Source organism: Macaca fascicularis, chromosome 13 (genome assembly GCF_037993035.2).
Source record: "Macaca fascicularis isolate 582-1 chromosome 13, T2T-MFA8v1.1".
NCBI classification, from domain to species: Eukaryota; Metazoa; Chordata; class Mammalia; order Primates; family Cercopithecidae; genus Macaca; species Macaca fascicularis.
Window position 1 is genome coordinate 110,505,767 of NC_088387.1, and position 20,117 is coordinate 110,525,883.

General features: G+C 47.6%; 1 protein-coding gene across 42 annotated transcripts in view; it reads right to left on the reverse strand.

The window, feature by feature from the left end:
- Positions 1–20,117, reverse strand: part of GREB1 (growth regulating estrogen receptor binding 1) — a 160,190-nt gene that overhangs the window by 35,360 nt on the left and 104,713 nt on the right. For 27 of the 42 annotated variants that reach the window (XR_012422657.1, XR_012422659.1, XM_065527411.2 and 24 more), the window contains 8 exons: positions 18,840–19,025; positions 14,693–15,043; positions 12,456–12,584; positions 11,599–11,727; positions 10,256–10,453; positions 9,358–9,538; positions 7,506–7,701; positions 5,964–6,100 (listed from right to left, as the gene is read on the reverse strand). Coding sequence is in view for 37 of the 42 variants with exons in the window: in XM_065527411.2 (XP_065383483.1) it covers positions 5,964–6,100; positions 7,506–7,701; positions 9,358–9,538; positions 10,256–10,453; positions 11,599–11,727; positions 12,456–12,584; positions 14,693–15,043; positions 18,840–19,025 (1,507 nt within the window). In the remaining 5 variants the exon portion in view is untranslated. Of the gene's footprint in view, positions 1–5,963; positions 6,101–7,505; positions 7,702–8,651; positions 8,786–9,357; positions 9,539–10,255; positions 10,454–11,598; positions 11,728–12,455; positions 12,585–14,692; positions 15,044–18,839; positions 19,026–20,117 lie in introns of those variants that run through there. The other 15 variants (XR_012422658.1, XM_074012325.1, XM_065527416.2 and 12 more) reach the window with 7 other exon arrangements.

Sequence of the window (20,117 nt, forward strand, 5' to 3'; positions counted from 1 at the left end):
ACAGATTCCTTTGCTCACGTTTTCTTGCTGACCTTCTCCCCACTATCTACCTGCTCTCCTACCACATTCCTCTTGCTGAGATAGTGAAAATAGTAATCAATAAAGACTTAGGGAACTCAGAGACCGGTGCTGGTGCAGGTCCTCCGTATGCTGAGTGCCGGTTCCCTGGGCCCACTGTTCTTTCTCTATACTTTGTCTCTGTGTCTTATTTCTTTTCTCAGTCTCTCATCCCACCTGATGAGAAATACTCACAGGTGTGGAGGGGCTGGCCCCCTTCAATAATAAAGGGGGGGGAACAAATTGATTAATAGAAACTGACCCAGGAATGACACAGATGACAGAATTTACAGACAGCAAAATTAAAACAATTATTGTAACTATATTCTGTATGGTTAAAAATCTAGAGGAAAGACTGAACTTGTTTACTAGAGATATAAAAATCACAAATTAAATTCTAGAGATAAAATCTTCAATGTTGTAGATAGAAAATAAACTAGACCCTGAATTCTCATGGGAGCTATGATCTTTGTACGTGACCTTGCCCTGCCAGCCACAACAGACTTGTTCAGGTATGGAAACCCAACTCAGGCTGAGCCAGTCTTCTCTTGGAATTTTTCAAACTCTAACAAAGAATAAGTTCCCCACTGGAATCTGGAGACCGTGAGGCTCAGCACCAAGCAGTGGTAATGGTTTTCGGTGCACGGAGGAAGGCATTGTGCAGTGAGATACAATATGACCATCATACAGATACCAAAGACAAAACAACAGTCTTGGCAGTGTTTGAATACTTAAGTTGTTAGGTATCTCTGCTGTTCTATGGTTTACTTGTTCAACCTTTCCTATTATTTTGTGAGTCAGTACATCCCTCTCTTTTTCTTAAAAGAGTTCAAGTTGAGTTTCTGTTACGTGGAACAAAGAGTTCTGATTAATAAACACAATAACGATGTATCATCAATGTGTATGTACATCAATGCATGTGACACCTGAAATTGTCTTTTTTCTCTTAGAAATCTTGTTATAAAACTGTGCTTTTGTAAGATAAATACACACACACACACATACTGGATGAAATTGGCAGCAGATTAGATAACATAGAAAATAAGACTCATAAACTTGAAAACACAGCAATAGAAACTAAAATATTCCAGCACTTTGGGAGGCCAAGGCAGAAGAATCACTTGAGGCAAGGAGTTCAAGATCTTGGCAATAGGAGCAAGAAAAATTTTCAAAAATTGGCCAGGCATGGTGGCATGCACCTGTAGTCCCAGCTATTTGGGAGGCTGAGATGTGGGGATGGCTTGAGCCCAGGAGTTTGAGGTTACAATGAGCTATGATCATGCCACCACACTTCAGCCTGGGCAACAGCCCTAAAAGATTCTTTCTTTACAAAATAATAATAGGCCAGGCATGGTGGCTCACATCTGTAATTCCAGCACTTTGGGAGGCCGAGGCGGGCAGATCACAAGATCAGGAGATCGAGACCATCCTGGCCAACATGTTAAAACCCTGTCTCTACTAAAAATACAAAAATTAGATGGGCACGATGGTGTGTGCCTGTAATCCCAGCTACTCAGGAGGCTGAGGCAGGAGAATCGCTTGAATCTGAGAGGTGGAGGTTGCAGTGAGCCAAGATCGTGCCACTGCACTCCAGCCTGGCAACAGAGTGAGACTCCGTCTCAAATAATAATAATTATAATAATGAAACTAAAATCAAATAGCAATCAATTAAAAGGCAGAGATTGTCACATGTGATAAAAAAGTAAGACTGAACTATAAGCTGCCTACAAGAAACCAAGTTTAAGCACAAAAAGAGAAACATGCTCAAAGTAAAAGGATAAAAAATTATAATCTATAGTAACACCAGTCAAAAGAAAACTAGAATAATTATATTAATATCAGAAGAGATTATAGAGCTATAAATAATATTCTTTGGGACATCTGAAAATAATAAAGGAGTCAACTTATCAACAGACACTTCACCAAAGATGATACACAAATGGCAGATAAACATAGGAAAAGATGTTCAACATCATTAGTCACTGGAGAAATTAAAATTAAAATTACGAGCTACAGCTTCATACCTATTAGAAAGAATAAAATTTAAAATACAGACCATACCAAGTGCTGACAAAGATGTAAAGCAACTGAAATTCTGATGGGAATGTAAAATGAACCACAGTTGACCCTTGAAAAACATGGGTTTGACAACTGCAAGGGTCCACTTGTACATGGATTTTAAACCAAATGCAAATCAAAAATACAGTATTTTCTAGATGTGAAAACCATGGACATGGAAAGCTGACTTTTGCTTACGTGTGGGTTCCAGAGGGCTGACCATGGGACTTGAGTATGCATGGATTTTGGTAGGTGGGGACAGTTCTGGAATTAACCCTCCATGTATACCAAGGGACAGCTATGCTTTGGAAAACAATTTGGCAGCTTGTTAAAAAGTTAAACATACACCTATCAAGTAACCCAGCCATTTCACAACTAGGTGTTTACCCAGGAAAAGTGAAAGAATATGTCTATACAAAGCTTCGTACATGAATATTCATAGCACCTTTATCTGTAACAGCCAAAACTGAAAAACAACCTAGACGCCTCTTAACCAGTAAAAAAACAAACTAGTATGGCCATACAATAGTATTCTATTCTAGAACACCAGCAGTGAAAAGGAACAACCTATTGATACGTAAAAGAACATGGATGAATTTCAATATAATTATACAGAGTGAAAGACGCCAGGCCAAAAACAGAGTACATATTGTACAATTCCATTTATATAAAACTCTAGAAAATGCAAACTACATTTCTACAGTGGGAAAAGGACAGGAGGAAGGAATTACAAAGGGGCAGGAGAAAACTTTTTTTCATTACCTTGTGGTGACCATTTTACCAGTCTATACATGGATCAAAATGTAAACTGAATACTTTAAATATACATGGCTGGGAGTGGTGGCTCACGCCTGTAATCCCAGCACTTTGTGAGGCTGAGGTGGGTGGATCATGAAGTCAGGAGTTTGAGACCAGCCTGACCAACATGGTGAAAATCCATCTCTACTAAAAATACAAAAATTAGCCAGGTGTGGTGGCAGGTGCCTGTAATCCCAGCTACTTGGGAGGCTGAGGCAGGAGAATTGCTTGAACCCAGGAGGCAGAGGTTGCAGTGAGCTGAGATTACACCATTGCACTCCAGCCTGGGTGACAGAGTGAGACTGTGTACCCCCGAAAACAAAGAAAAACAAAAAAGAAAAGAAAAAGAAAAAGAAAAGAAAAGATGTACGGTCTACTGGCTGTCAGTTGTTCCCCATTAAAGCTGCCGTGTAAAAAAAAAAAAAAAAAAAAAAAGATAAGCATTAGAAGGAGGCTCTGGTGCCCAGCTCCAGACAGCACCCCAGCTAAGGCACAGAAATGTACCTTAGCTGTGGCTCAGCAGAGAACTACGCCCACCCTTAAGCCTCTATGGTGGGCACTGAAGGAAAGAGGTTCCATAGACAATACATTAGAACAAAAATAGGAGTTGTCAAAGGTCTAGATCTTTTGGTTTTAAGTTATAGTCGGTTTGTGTCCAACTGACAGTCCTATAAGCAGTTTTCCCAGCCGTATGCTGGCGTTTATGACACATGGAGGACTAACAGTCTGGCCACACATACGGTGGCAAGAGGCAGTAACCCCATGTTCTAACCTTTATCTCCTTCTGTTCAAATTACCAGTTTCAAGGGCATTCTCCAGACAAATGATTCCTAGTAAAGGCAGTACGGTATGGTGGAAAGGTGTCGAACCTGTCTGCAGTCCATGTTGCCACCAACAGGCTGCATGAGCTCGGGCAAATCACAGTCCCACTCCGGGCTTCAGTTCCCACAATGATAAAATGAGGTGATTGGGCCAAATAATTCCTAGAAGTTCCTATGATTCTCCATACTTCAACATTCCAGGGTTTGATAGTCTCTTCTCACCCAGTGAGACATAAGATTGAATCTCTGCAATGCTTCTAGTTTAGCAGAGGGGGAGGGAGAAGACAGGAGGATGATGGTGATAGTGGTGGAGGTGGTGGTGCTCGCAGCCAACAGGAGCATGTAATGTGTGTCAGGCCCTGTTTCCAATGCTTTACGTGTATGAATCCATTTAATCCTTACAGTATCTCTATGATGTAGGTGTTATCATCCCCAAAGAAAATGGAGAAACTCTCAAAGTCTCACAGCTGGTTAATGGCAGATTCAGGATTCAACCCCAGGAAGGATGATTTTGGAGCCTGAGCTCTCAGCACGCACAGCATGCAACTGTTACTGAATGTGCGTACGTACATTATCTCAGGAAATTCTAAGAAGCCGCTAGGAAGGTGGGTTTGTTCTACAGGTGAGGGTACAGAAGTTTAGACAGGTCAGATGATTTGCCAAGGTTAAAACTAACAGAGGGGCAAACCAAGATGTACTGGCATGGTGGTCACAGCCTATCCTTTACTAGCTGTGAGCTTTTGGTCAGTATGGCTTGGTGGCTGCGTGGGTTTGGAGCCAAGGAAGCAGGGCTGGGGTCCAGTTTCACTATAAACCCCCCATGTGACTTTGGACAAGTGGCCTAACTTCTCTAAGTCTCAGTTTCTTCATCTGAAAAAGGGGGATAACAGTATTTCCTATCTCACTGTGTCACTGTAAGGATTATTTTAGGTAATAAATACAGAGCACTGAGCCCAGTGTCTACAACATACTAAGCACATCACGTGTGCTTACCGCCTGAGGAGAAGCAGAGGAAGGGCAAAGGCCGGTTTTCTTGCCTCTGAAATCTTGGAGGGCTACTTCATGCAGCAAGTTGATGAGAGCTCAGCTGTCGACCCACGCGCTGGAGAACTGACCTGATTAATTTCTGTCAGTATCATAGAACTGAATAGTATCTAAGATATTTAGTTTCTCCAAGAGTGTTCTGGGAAATTCTAGTCCCATGAGCTACTGGACACATCTCTAGCCTTCTGGAGAATTATAGCATGCGTGGATGTGCTGAAGGCTCCAAGAACTCTCGTGGAAAAGAAGTCCTTTCCTTAAGTGTTTCTCAGACACGTTTGACCATGGAACCCCTTTACGCTTAGCAACTATTAGTATCCAGCCAAAGCAGTATACCTTGGAACATAGCTTGAGAAGGATATGTCTAATTTCATCCCTTGTCTGCAAATGAGAAGATTGAGGTTCAATAAGAAAAGCAGGTAGAGACCAGCTCATGCTGACAATCAGTGGTATTTTGTTCAGTGGCATTTTCCTTTGCATTAGATCGTCTATAAAACTTGGCCTGGCTTTACCACGAATAAACCATGTAGTACCTGGCAATTACTTAGCCTGTCTGAGCCTCAGTTTCATCTATAAAATGAGGTCTGTTGCAACAGGGTTAACAGGGCTGGCTGTGCAGTCAGAGTGACTCTGGGTTCTCACCCAGTTCTGTCACTTGCTAGACACGTGGCCTGAGAAAGCTATGGGGCCTCTCCAAGCCTCAGCATCTTCATTTGCAAAGTATGGATAACAGTAGCAACTGGCTCAGAGAGGCAGTGAGAATCAAATCAGATAATGACAGTAAAGTCCCTGGAAGAGTCAACGACACAAAATAAACATTCAATAAATGATACGCATCGGAAATAAAAACAAAGCAGACTGTGATCATCAATGCAGTTTCTTTTAAAGCTTTGTTATCTTCCTCCCATTTTCCTACCCTCCACTGGTTCGAAAACATCATTCCACATTCCAGCATATTTCTGCTCACTGTCCTCTCTAAAATTTTCTAGAGCAACAGCATGACAAAGATATCACTGACCCAAAGGGATTCAAACACAGGAGAAGCAAAAAACCAGGGTACATTTCATGGAGAAACTGAGTCACCCAGGAAGGAAAGGTCTCCCTGGAATTCCCTGGCTGGCTAAACGCACCTCGACTTCCCCTTTAAGCTACTGAGCACTTCTAGTAACTGAGAAGAGAAACAAGTACCTTTTTCCTAATGCAGTGACCATGGCTTCAAAGGAGCTGTCGTATCTGAGCAAGGGGAGGCTGTGCCCTGAAAGGGTGGATTCAATAAACTCCGAAAGCCCGAAGTACTTCTTATTCTCATGATATAAGTCCACTCCCTAAAACAAAGAAGAGCATCAGTCACTCCAACATTGTATTCGCGGGGACGGCCAGAGGTTCACGTGCCAGGCCTGCGGACGACCTGGGTTGGCAACTTCATCTAAATCGTGCCTACTGTGCAGCGGCTTGAATGGCATTTTATAAACTTCTCCCACCTGCAGAAGCAGAGCAAAGAACCTGCCATACTTTAAAAATGGTGTGTCCCCATCGCTCAGGAGTTTTCCATTCATTCGGTCCCAATGTCTTCACCAAGAAGAAAATCAGCCTTATCTTATTTAAACATATAAATGTCTTTGTTAAATTTGCTTCTTTCTACAATCTTAAGCTAGTTTTAGGAATAAGCAAATCAATTATCTTGCATTCAGTTGCTACTAAAAATCAGAAGATGAAGAAAACATTTATCTAGCCAATTTCACTCACACAGACATAAAATTCCAAGGCTGGGGGAATTTGTTGAAAGCACAAAGGCATGAAAATTCTACCCCTAAACACCCTAAACAGCACAGTGGTTAAGGGCTGAGCCAAGGAGCCAGTGGCCTGGGTCATATCCCAGCTCCATGACTTTCTAGCTGCCTGGCCTGAGGCAAGTGGCCCAACTCTGTCTCATGTTCCCCATTTGTAGATGAGAACTCATCCTAGCACCTGCCTCTTGCATGAGCTCACAGCAGGAAGCACTTTGGGCAGGGCCTCCCTGGCTCATGGGAAGTGCCTTACGAACAATGGCTATTGCTACCACGGATTCTCGGTGCACAGGACAAAAGCCAGGTATTTTTTTAAAGTTCCTCAGAGGATTGCAAGGCACTCCAAATAAGTCTCGTCTTTTACCTTTATTTATTCCTGTGTAACTAACTACAAACCACCCAGAATTCTCAAATTACCAGAATTGCTTTAGTCTTCTATTTTGATGAGAAAATGCCAGGTGATAAGCTAAAAACTCACCACGTTTTGAGGATATGTGTTTAGTTTGAGGAAGGAGATTCTGCATCTCACTATTCAAGGATGCAGGGATAGGACAACAGGAACCTTCCTAGGGCTTCTAGAGACATTGAGCATCGCTCTGTATGGAGCCCGAAGTCCCCAATCCCCAAGGGCTCTACCTTCGATATCTCCATTCAATGCCATAGAACAAACATTCCGAATGCTGCTCAGCAAGCTGCAGTCACCAGAGGAAATGTCACACAAACTGCATTACATCTTCTGAGATGAGGAGGCCAACTGGCATAATGTAGGAAGGTTTCCAAAAAGACGAAGAAGGATTTACACCTAACTCTGGGTTAAACCAAAGATCCAAGGAGCTGGAACCCATTATCCTCGACCACATTGGTCAAGGCTTTTACTAAATGTAATTTCTGCAAACCCAAGTGTCATTGCTACACAAGGGCCCAGCAGCCCTGTGGCACTCACATTACTGCAGGAGGCGGGCCAGTGGATCTCATTGTAGGGGCTGATGAGGGTGTGCTGTGTCTGCAGTGCGTACGGGAAGGAAGTCACGTGAAGTGTCACAATGTTAGGGGCCTCCTTCACCTCCCTGCAGTTGAGCAATCGGTCCACCAATCCCACCGACGGGTCACTTTGAGAATAGAGGTTATGAACAGCGCTACTGAGGGAGGAAAAGACACAATCAGTTGAATTACTATATTGTTTTCTAATTTTGCAAGGGTGAAGCAGCTGAATAAATGTATAACTAACCCCCGACTTTGCCAACAATTGAAGATTATGGCTCTGCCCATGACTAGGAATAGAGAAAAAAATGGCTGGAGTGCAGGTAGCTGTCAGGGACTCTCCCGAGACTCATTACTTAGGAAAAATGTGTCTGGCGGGGGACGGTAGTCAGGGAGGATTTCTTATAAGACACACACTCCTTCTATCCCGATCAGTGATGTGTCCCCGAGAATGTTCCATGAATCATTTGTTCCTCTTTGGACCCATCTGATTGTGTACTTATCTCCTTACAAAGTCCTTCTGACCTTGAAACGATCCGGAAAAGATATAAAAGAGTAGATTCTAGAGTCAGTTTAAAAGGCAGCAGGAGAGGATTGGGAAGCATTTTGGACAAGGGGTCTGGGAGACAGGCCCAGCTCTGCACTTCTCTGTGGGACAAAGGCCTTTGCATTCTCTCCTGTAAGTCTAGGGGATTAAAAAAAATCAGTGCTTAACCCTTTGGATGGCAGGAGGCCACTTTGAGAAACCTACTCCCAAAATGAATATTCACAATATAGCTCTTTCTATAATTTCGGAATGTTCCAATCTCCCCCAAGCCCATACATGAATTCTGGATTGTAAACCCACTACAAGGTGATCCTTCAGGTCCTCACCAGCCCTAACTAGCTATCTGTGGATCTGTGACAATCAAAGGTTTTCTCCATGACCGGGTCCAGGAGCCCCCTCCTTTCTCATCTACATCAGAGGAAATGTCTGAGCGTACAACTCCTAGGCCAGTCTCACGGAGATGACCAATCCTGCTAAACCACCAGAAATCCTGCCAGATGCTTGGCTTGGCCCATCTGAAATTCATGTTTATGTTCATTTTAACATAGTAAGTAAAATCACCCCTTAAGAATGGCAGGCATCGGCTGGGTGCGGTGGCTCACACCTGTAATCCCAGAACTTTGGGAGGCCGAGTCAGGTGGATCACGAGGTCAGGAGATCGAGACCATCCTGGCTAACACGGTAAAACTCCGTCTCTATTAAAAATATGAAAACAAAATTAGCCAGGCGTGGTGACATGCACCTGTAGTCCCAGCTACAGAGCGAGACTCCATCTCAAAAAAAAAAAAAAAAAAAAAAAGGGCAAGCATCAGTGGTGACCCACGGTACTGGAGCCCACAGAGCCTCTTTCAGGGAAGGGCGAGGCTAAGCAACTCCTGCTAGGACCCTCTGCACCCCACACCAGCATGGCTCCTTGGGGCTGAGTGGACTATGAAAGAAACACATCAGGCATCAGGCTGTGATTCGAGGGCCTCGGCTCTGCCACGAACACCCTCCCACTCCACCCCGCCCTATGACTCTGGAACACACGCTTCCCTTCTCCAGCCATTAGATTCCACTATGGTAAATTTCAGAGGTGGCACTAGAGAATCCCTGAGATAACTTCCAGCTCAAGATTGTGGAAAACATCCATGGCACCTGCTTACAAACACCAAGCCCAAACATCATCCATCTTTTCAGGATTTGTACCCTCAGCCCCCAGGAACATCCACATATGTCGTTTCAAGGAAGGAAAATGTCAACCTGTCATATATCAAGTCAATCTAACCTCACAAGATCCCAGTGCGCATGGTCATGGATGAGGACAAAAAGTGTGTGCGGGTTCTGGAAGGAGTTTTGCAGAAAAGCCTTAAATTTTGTCTGTGCCTCCGCGTCTAGCTTCAGGACATACTGTTCCACCCTCTGCTTCGTCATGTGCTCTTTCTCCAGACCAAGCTCCAGTAAAACTCCTGCAACACAATGGAAATACATCAATAACTCCAAACATGCCCCCTGGTTTCCATTCACTCAACAGACACCTGATGAGCTACTCCTATACAGCAGGTCCTGAGCTAGACCCAGAGATGCGAGAGTAGGGAAAGGGAGGGAAAAAGCTCCCACACAGGTTACAGCTGCGTAACTGTCCTGCCCAGGAGCTGGGGCACAGGCAAGCCTTGGCTATGTGTATAGCAGCCCTCCCTAGGGGCACCGGCTTCACGAAGCAGCTGATCCCAAGCGTGGTAAGACAGAGGGAACCGAAAGGTCCTGCTGGCAGCAAAATCCCTCTCTCAGTCTGAACGCCACAGGGCTACACATTACACCACTAAAGAGTAAGTCTTTTCAGTGAAGACACTGAACATCTGTGTACTCTGTGGTTAAATACGATATCCTTGAAAGTACAAGGATATCAGTGATGCAACTGATATCAGATAGCAACACATGGTTAGGTCACTAGCCTGAGTGCGACATGGTAAAAGTTCAAGTTTCGGCTCTACCTTCAGCAGATCCTAAAATCTTGGGCAAGTCACTGTCTCTGAACGTAGGTTTCACAACCTATAAAACAAGGGCAACGATCCTTGCCCTATCCACTCTATAGCAAAGAACAGTGTCAACACCCAAACACGGATTTCGGCAGATCAAAGCTTCTCCACACAGGCCACGTGACTTCTCCCTGAAACATCCCATACCTGAATGCCACACATGGAACAGAGTCTGCTGGTAGGTCACTTCTGAGGGCGGAATGCAAATGAGAAAGTCCACCTTCTCAAAGGATCCCAGGTCCAGATTTTGGGTGCTGGAATCCGCAATGGAACACACATGGGAGAGGAGCTTCTGCGCCACTGCCAGCTGGAAGGGCCGGATGCTGTGTGGCTCCAGATGGTAACCTGGAACCAGAGCCCAGGATGCCAGGTGAGCCCCAGGGCACATGGCTACTGCCAGGCCCTTGGCCAGAGAATCAGTGACTGGTCCAGGGGAGACAGCCCCACGCACAAAGCGATGAGGGAAAGGGGAATAACTCTCGTTTATCAAGTCCCTGCTCTCAGCTAAGCAGTGGCGGGTGTGGGGGTAGCGATCATTTTATGCACCATCCTTCACTTAATAATGAAAGCAAGAACCAAGCACTTGGGGAGCACAGCGGAGGCAGTGGCCTCTTCTGCTTAGAGGGGACAAGGAGCCCATCCCAGGGGAGGTGACACTGAGACTGGACTTTGGAAGAGGACTGCAAGCTCTCCAGAAAAGAAAACTAACGATGGTCATTTAGGAACTCCGTATGAATAGAAAACATCAGCAACAGACTCGGAGGCAGGAAATGAGCATCGAGAAATCTGCCATCTCAGAAACAGTGATGGATGTGCAATTCAAGATTAAATGAGATTGTCATAATTAAAGACTGAATTTTAAATGAGGCAGCAGGTCTACTGTGACTCTAAAAAGATGTCCTGTCTTGTGGATGTGCCCCTGACATTGCTACCTCCAATCTGAGCCCTTGGATTCTGCCCCCCAGGCCAGATCCAGGCCCTCGCCAGCGCCCTCTCATCGTCCACCGGGCACACATGAGCCCTCTGTCCCCTCAGCACCCACTTAGCACACTTGTGCCCACTGTCCTCTCTCACGGTGCACACCTGTGCCCACTGGCGCCTCTCACTGCACACAGCTATGCCCACTGCTCTGTGTCACTGTGCACACCTGTGCCCTCGCCCCCTCACTGTGCACACCTGTGCCCTTGCCCACTCTCACAGTGTATACCTGTGCCCCCACCCCCTCTCACTGTACACACCTGTGCCCCTGCCCCCTCACTGTGCACACCTGTGCCCCCACCCCCTCTCACTGTACACACCTGTGCCCCCGTCCCCACCATACACACCTGTGTGCCCACTCCCTCACTGTGCACAACTGCGCTCCCACCTCCTCTCACTGTACACACCTGCACCCCCGCCCCCCTCACTGTGCACACCTGCGCGCACTGCCCCTGTCCCTCATCACTACTTTGTACCTCCTCCACCCTGGGAGATTCCTTTTCACCACTCACTTGTGCACACCGGTGTCCCACTGACATCCAGGGATGCTGCTTTAGTGACAGAAGAGGCAGTGAGTGAGGAAGAAATATGGCCTTGATTTTCCTGGTGAAATTTGTCCAGCAAAATGTCAATGTCACCCTCTGCCCAAGACAGAATAAACAAATGGGTTTTCCATGTCAGTGAAATTCAGCAAACATCTACAGGGCAGTTAGTGTCAGGTACTGTCCTGAGGCCTGGAGTCGTGAAGGTAAAGAGGACGTGGCCCATCCTGTCAAGGGGTCTTAGCCTAGTCAGGATGAAGACACACTGCCAGAGTGAGCTCCCCCCACACAGACACAGCCAGTGCTAGGGCAGAAGGAAGAACAACATGGTAAAGGACAAAGGGGAAGGTCCCAAGCCCATCTGGAAAACGAAGGGCCTGGGAAGCTTTCTAGGGGTACATGAGATGAGTCTTGAGGGGTGGGTAGCTAGGCAAACAAGGGAGAAGGACGCTCACAGCCCAGAGCACACCGGGACACAGAACTCTCCAGCAAGAAGGAAGACGGGGAAGAGAGGCCACCAACGCTGGAAAGGTGGAGAGAAACAGGTGCAAGGGCCTTGTGTACCGCACAAAGACAGAACCCACAAGGTGCCCTCCACCCCTCAGGAGAACTCTACAGCCCAAGCAGGAAGAGATGGCCAGCCAGAACCCGCAGCTGTCACTCAAGAAAAGAAAGGGACAGAAATGCAAGTGCACAGAATGAGGGGCACTCTGCAGTGGAGGTCAGCCCTGCCAGTCACCGGCAGGGTGGGGCAGAGATGACCTCCCCCGGCACTGATTTCTGTCCTATGAACGTACGCATATGCACCTGTCTCATGACAAGCCTACCTGGACAGAGGGTGCTAAAGAAGGCCCCCAGCGAGTCCACCTTTCCCGTAACCAGCTCGTAATTGACTTCCTTCTGGTACTCTGCTGGGGTGAGAAGGCTCTCGGAAAGAATCCGGGCTTGGTATTTTCCTGGAAAGCAAACAACTTTCACTGTACCAATCGTATCTTCCCTGCTTACTGGCTGTGTGGCCCTGGACTAGTCCCTTAACCCTTCTAGACTGACATTTCCCATCAGGAACCTGTGGCTAACAGCAGGATCTATCTCCCAAGCCTGCTGTCAGGCGACGCAAGATAACGGTGCCTGGCACATGGCAGAGGCTCAGGGTCTACTACTGAATGTCCTACTCACAGCAAGGTAAATAATTTATTTTTAAAAACACACACACACACAGAATGGGTTTAAGATTAAAGAACGCAGCCAAGACGGGCGGATCACAAGGTCAGGAGATTGAGACCATCCTGGCTAACACAGTGAAACCCCGTCTCTACTAAAAAATACAAAAAAATAGCTGGGTGAGGTGGCGGGCACCTGTAGTCCCAGCTACTCGGGAGGCTGAGGCAGGAGAATGGCGTAAACCTGGGAGGCGGAACTTGCAGTGAGCTGAGATCCGGCCACTGTACTCCAGCCCGGGCAGCAGAGCGAGACTCCGTCTCAAAAAAAAAAGATTAAAGAACGCTGGTCGGGTGCAGTAGCTCACGCCTGTAATCTCAGCAGTGCGGGAGGCCGAGGTGGGTGGATCACCTGAGGTCAGGAGTTTGAGACCAGCCTGGCCAACATGGCGAAAACCCATCTCTACCAACAATACAAAAATTAGCCGGCCCATCTCTACCAAAAATACAAAAATTAGCTGGGCATGGTGGTGCACGTCTGTAGTCCCAGCTACTCAGGAGGCTGAGGCAAAAGAATTACTTGAACTAGGGAGACAGAGGTTGCAGTGAGCTGAGATCGTGTCACTGCACTCCAGCCTGGGCAACAGAGCAAGACTCCGTCTCAAAAAAAGAAAAGAAAGAAAGAAAGAAAAAAATGTTAAAAGACAACTCAGACACTATACTTAAAAAGTACATTAAACACCAGGCACAGTGGCTCACGCCTGTAATCCCAGCACTTTGGGAGGCTGAGGTGGATGGATTGCTTGAGCCCAAGAGTTTGAGACCAGCCTGGGCAACATGGCAAAACCCCGTGTTTACAAAAGTACAAAACTGAGCCGGGTGTGGTGGTGCACACCTGCAGTAGTCCCAGCTACCCCAGATGGAGGCGGACGTGACAGAATCACTTGAGCCCAGGAGCTTGATACTGCAATAAGCCAAGATCTCGCCACTGCACTTCAGCCCAGGTGACAGAGCAAGACCCTGTCTCAAAAAAAAAAGTGCATTACATTCTGCACTCTTAAAGTAAACTTTACAAAGTACAAAAAATTCCGGCCGAAAATGCACACTTGTGAAGATTTAAGCAGGCCAAGAAAGCTCACGTGTTTGGTGTCTGCCTCCCCCACCCAAAAGAACACTCTGGGCAGGCAGATACTGCTCTGCTCCCTGTGGGCCCCCAGCCCCTAGAACAGTGGCTGTACATGTGGGGCCTCAATGTGTGTTTTTAAAATTACATCAATTGGCCGGGCACAGTGGCTCACACCTGTAATCCCAGCACTTTGGGAGGCCTAGGCAGGTGGATCACTCGAGCTCAGGAGTTCGAGTCCAGCCTGGGCAATATGGTGAAACCCTATCTCTACCAAAAAATACAAATTAGCTGGGCGTGGTCCCAGCTACTTGGAAGGCTGAAGTGAGAGAATCTCTTGAACCCAAGAGACAGAGATTGCAATGAGCCAAGATCAGGCCACTGCACTGCAGCCTGGGCAACAGAGTGAGACCTTGTCTCAAAAAATTAAATTAATTGGCTCCTGAACACAGACAACACAACAAGGTCGTTGTTTTTTGTCTCCAATAGATGGGTAAAGAAACACAGAGCTCCTGGTGTGAGTGACCACCCACGTGGTGGAGCCAGGTTTTCAACAGGGTCCTTCCACACTCCCAAGCTGACCCCAGGGCTAACCTCACCAGCCACTCAGAGCAGGGATGACATTGTAACTAAGTCATTAGTCAAGGCTGCCTTCTGAAGCCAGCTACTGAGCACAAACCACAGGTGCTAACTGCTTCTGCAAACCCGGGCCACCCTAGGCAGAAAGGGAGAGAACCACCAAAGGAGGGGACCAGGAACGCAGTTCAGGGGGCCCAGCGCTCACCAGTGACGGCGATGCAGGAGTCGATGGCCGCGCTGCGGCAGGCGCAGATGATGACCACGTAGTTGGTCTTGGCGAGCTTGCCCTCGACCAGCAGCCGGAACATCTCGGAGAGGCCCTCGGCCAGGGAGTAGGCACACTCGATGACGTGCACGCTGTCGTTGCAGGAGCTGGCGGCCAGGCTGGCCAGCCAGGGCAGCTGCGCGGAGGTCACGGGTGCCGCGGCGCTGGGCGCGGGTGGGAAGGGCTGCGGCGGCGCCTGCTGGTACTGCCGGATCTCGGTCAGGTGCGACTCGCGCCAAGAGCGCAGGAAGATCTGCTCCAGGTCCTCCATCAAGGGCACCTGGTCCGCGGCTGCAACACAACGCGGGCGGAGGGCCTGCCACAAATGCCAGCGACATCCGGGGACGCGCAGGTGCAGTGATGTGGAAGTACCCATTTAAGATATTGCTGTGAAATTGTATCAGAGACGGCTGGAGCACGAGGGGAGGGCATAAAATCCGCCACAATCTCACCACTGCCCTAACAGAGCCACGGTATTTATGTGTATTTTTAATCTTTTTTTTTCCATATGAAAGTTTTTTTTTAATTATAAGATTATTTGTACATTTATTTTTATTTTTAAGATTAAGCATTCTCTTTGACAATCCAGAAACATAGTCCTTGCTCACTCTTCGGCCACACACACGTAAAACAGTTAAAAGTGATTCCTTAATTTTCAATGACAAAGTAGGATAAAGGAATATGTTCTCAAGCTGCAGTTCAACTTTTCTGTCCTCTTTTCAAAAGCAAAAATCTTACTTTGCTACCAAGCCACTCACCAACTATAAGGAAAGACAATTTTTCAAAAAGCCAACAAAACCCAGTAAAAAGAATAAGTATCAACCCAAAATTATCACCCAAAACACTGCCATTGCAAAAAAAAAAAAAAAAAAAAAAACAGGAGGAAGCCAAATTCCCATAGCTTGTTAGAGAAGGTCTTTAAAAAGAATTCAGAAAGTTAGGACTGGAACTACAGTGGTATAGACAGGTTACACTGTCCCTATGTGCATATACAGTAGTAAATGTGTAGAACATTTAGCCTGGGAATATAGGCTTTCTCCTACTCCAGGACAGGGAATAAAAACATGTGTTGCTGGAATTAATATTAAAATTGTCCCTACAAATAGCTGTAATGATTGTCCGTATAAACTTTGGGTCTTGCATTCTTTCCATAACCGTGACCCTATCATCAGTTTCAGTGCCATTTTCAGCCATCGTAAAGAGCACTGTTAGTGCGTCCATAATGTCCCATCATATGTAAGCACCACTGTAAGTTTACTCAGCAAGGTCTCTATTATGGATTCTCTTATTCCAAATATTCACCTTTATAAATACCTCTGCAATGCACATCTTGACGTATAGAACATTACTTCCTTTGCCTAATGTCTCAAAGGTGGATTTACAGAACCAGCTAATACATATCATCAGCTGGCTTCCAAACGGCCTGAATGCATGCGTTTACCACGCAAACGGTGCATTTGACAAGTACTGGTTTTACTGCACCTAAGCACCACTGGGTGCCATCATTTGGGTTATGAATTCAGAAAAAGATGACTTGATTTGTGATTCGCATGTCTTTGATGATGAGTGAGATTGAATACTTTTCAATATTTGTTTCTTTCTGGTATTTTTTCTTTTATGAATTGTCTGGTTTATACGTCCAGATTTCACACTTGATGAGCTGGAGGAAAGCGCACCAGGCTTCCATTTAGAAGGTGGTTCCAGTCCAGCTCTACCCAGCACCAGCTGTGCGGCCCTGAGCTATCTCATACGGTTTTCTGATGCATCACACGCGGTTCATGCCACCTGCTCTGTGGGCCGTGCCAGAATGATTAAATTGGCTTATATCTCCATCTTTGATTGGATACATTTAATCAGAATTCACTACTTCAATTAGCTCATTAAATTAGAATTTAATTAGATTAGCTGTTATCTCTCTCTCTTTAAAAACTTTCCTTTGAGTCCACATCTTCTTCCAGAACTAAACCCTACCCAGAGCTGTCTACACATGCCATACTGTCTCCTCACCTCCAATCTCTCTAATCCACTCCAATGTGACTTATCCCCAATCTTTGCGTACATCATCATCAAGGTTGCCAATCACTTCCCATGGCCAAACCCAATGGTCAGAGTCCAGTCTTCCCTCTGCTCAACTCCCAGCCATGCTGGCACAGTTGATCAGCCCCTCTCCTTGGGAATGCTTTTTTTCACTGCTTCTTACCAACATTCGCCTATTCCCTCAATATAGGTTGGCAGACTGTCGACTTGAGCCGCGGATGCTGTGGGGCATCAGGAAAAGGACTCACTGACCATGCCTGGCCTCATGGAGCTTACACCCTAACTGGGGGAGACACACTTAAAGGGAACAATCACAGACCCTAATTCCTGGTACCCTAAAGATAAAGGGCATAGGATAGGGGCCTGGAGGGCGGGATCTGTCTTACACACAGTAACAAGAAGGCCTTCCTGAGGACATGATGGGTGACCTGAAACCTGAAGGACATGAGGGAGCAAGCCACACAAATGTCTTTGGCAAGAGCATGTCACAGGGAAGGAACAGCAAGTGTGGGATGCCTTGGTGGGACCAAGATTGCTGTGGGGTACAGCGGGCTGGGACAGAGCAAGCAGGTGGGACCAGGAAGCGGGCCGGGCCCCGGGGAAGGGGTGGAGTGAGCGACTGATGGGAAGCCGCGGCAGGGCTCTGAGCAGGGAAGAGATGCAATTGGATTCCCAGTTCTCAGGGATGTGGGGAACAGGGCAAGAATAGTGCCCCAGTGAGGGGACAGCCACAGGGAGGGTGAGCGAGGCTGGATTCAGGATGAAGCCGTGCTTACTGACGGACTGGTGGGGACTATGAGAAAGAGGGCAATGCTGGGTTTCTCAGATTCTCCACTGTCCTTTCCTTCCTTCCCACCCGTTCTATCTCAGTCACCTCTTCTGGATCTCTGAAGATTGGAGGTCCCCAGGCTCAAACCTTGGCACTTTCCTCTCCCCGTAGCCACTCGCAGCTGGTCTCACGGCTTTAATATACATCATCTGTAAGCCAATGTGTCTTAAATGTATACCTAGAGCTTCAACCTCTCCTGGGGCTCAAGGCCTGCCCATGCAAATGAACACAGGTGATTGGCTGTCTCGTGGGCATCTTGTACAAACTCATGCCAAGACAGAACTCAAGTTCATTGCTACCATTCACCTGGCTGCTCAGGCTGAAACCCAGGCCCCACCTGCTCCCACCCCCTTCAAAGGGATTTCCAGCCGGACTTACCTTCAGAATAGCCCCTCCAGCTCACTGCTGCTGCCCTCAGTGGCCCAAGCCACTCTGTGCCTTTAATAGGCAACAACTGACTCTTTCTCCATTTCCGCCACTGCATCTGCACCATCTGACTCCACACAGCAACCAAGGTGGCGTTTTTAAAGTGAAAATCAGATCACCTCCATCCCCTGCCTAAAAATACTCCGGTGGCTTCTCCATGTGTCTACCATAGCATCACACTCTTGACCGGAGCCTGCCCCCTGCGACCACACCTCTCCCTCACACCCTCTCTCTGCTGCAGCTACACTGGCCTCTCCAGCAACCTGGGACGCTCACTGCTCCCCACCTCACAGTCTCACCTGGCCTCCCTCTCTCCTCAGGGCCCCACCTGCCCTCATTCCTCAGATCAACACAAGGCTGACTCCTTCTCAGGGTCGAGGTCTCTACTCACAGAGGCCTTTCTTCATGCCCCTAAACTGGCCCCACACAGACACACACTAATGCATGCGCCCACCTTTACCTGCCTGTTTTCCACGGGTTTACTGCTTCTGTCTCCCACTAGACTAGAATCGCCTCAAGGGCAGGGTCTTTACTCAATTCCCTGCTGTATCCCTGTGCCTAGAACGGCAGATAAATACTTTTGGAAATGTCTCCATTAACTTCAACCTACTTTCGGCCCCTCAGTGTGGGTACGCCCGCAGTGACCTCATGACGTCCTCCCAGTGGAGCCATAAGCTCTCCCCACATATTTCAATTCCAGCAGCCCCAAGTCAGCCCCCACAAGGGCCGAGGCCAGGTCTGTGCTTGGGCTGTGGCCCCTCCCTGCCACCTGGCCAATAGGTGGAGGTGACTCACCCAGCTGGACCAGGTAGTACACAGTCAGCAGGAGCTGCATCTCCTCAGAGATGGGCTGGATGGCAGAGGCGCCATACTGCTCGTATGCCCGCGAGACAGACTGGGAATTCTGGTAGCACGTGTACAGGAGGGGGCTGACCACGACGTCATTCAAGTTCCCACACAGGTAAGGGAAGTTCCCGTGGCCTGCAGAGGAACAGCAGCGACTTGGCACCTGGTCTTGTGCACAGCTTATGGCCCCACACATGTGGGTTCTCTGGGGGTGAGGGAGTTGAAGGAGACAAGTGAACTGCGCCAGGTCCCTCGAGTGCCCTGTCCTGGGAAGCCTTGCTCATTGGGTGCACCTGCTCACCCTTCTGGAGCCTACGATGAGAGGAGTCACCTTTTCTAACCAATGGGGCTGTGCCACTTACTGGTTCATTTCGTCCAATCCTCTTATTTTTTACAAGTGAGGGAGCTGAAGGGAGGGACTTGCCCAGAGCCAAGCAGCCACCACCTGTCGCTCCTCCAGCACCACCGACGGGACACCTTGTGGGCAAAGCACCTTCCAGAGCTTCACTGGGTGCTGCCTGCCAGGCCTTGCCTCCCTGACTCCAAGCAGGGAGGATTGTGCCCTGCATCCTCCCTCCCAGGGCTGTCCGGCAAGGTGAGTTGGGATAATACATCACCACACAGACCAGAAGACTGAGTCAGTCTTTTTTTTTTTTTTTTTTTTTTGAGACAGTCTCTTGCTCTGTCCCCTGGCTGAAGTGCAGTGGCACGATCTCAGCTCACTGCAACCTCCACCTCCTGAGTTCAAGCGATCCTCCCACCTCAACCTGCCGAGTAGCTGGGATTATAGGTGTGCATCACCACACCTGGCCAATTTTTGTATTTTCAGTGGAGACAAGGTTTCACCATGCTGCCCAGGCTGGTCTTGAACTTCTGACCTAAAGTGATCCACCCGCCTTGGCCTCTCAAAGTTCTGGGATTACAGGCGTGAGCCACCATGCCCAGCCCATTAGAAGATTCATTCTGAAGAGAGCCCTCAGAGGTGGAATCGCCCAGGCCAGGTTCAAATCTCTTTCCACTATTATTTAGCTACATGACGTCAAGCAAGAAGCTGAACTGCCCTAAGCCTCAGTCTCTGCATTTGTAAAATCAGGTGAAGCTATCAAATCCTCTCGGGGCTGCTGAGCTCCCAGAGGTGGCACGTGAGTGTGTGTGGGGTATCTTGCACTCCGGGTACTCCATTTAGTCACCAAAAATGTATTTTCTGACTTTGGCTGTGTGCTATAT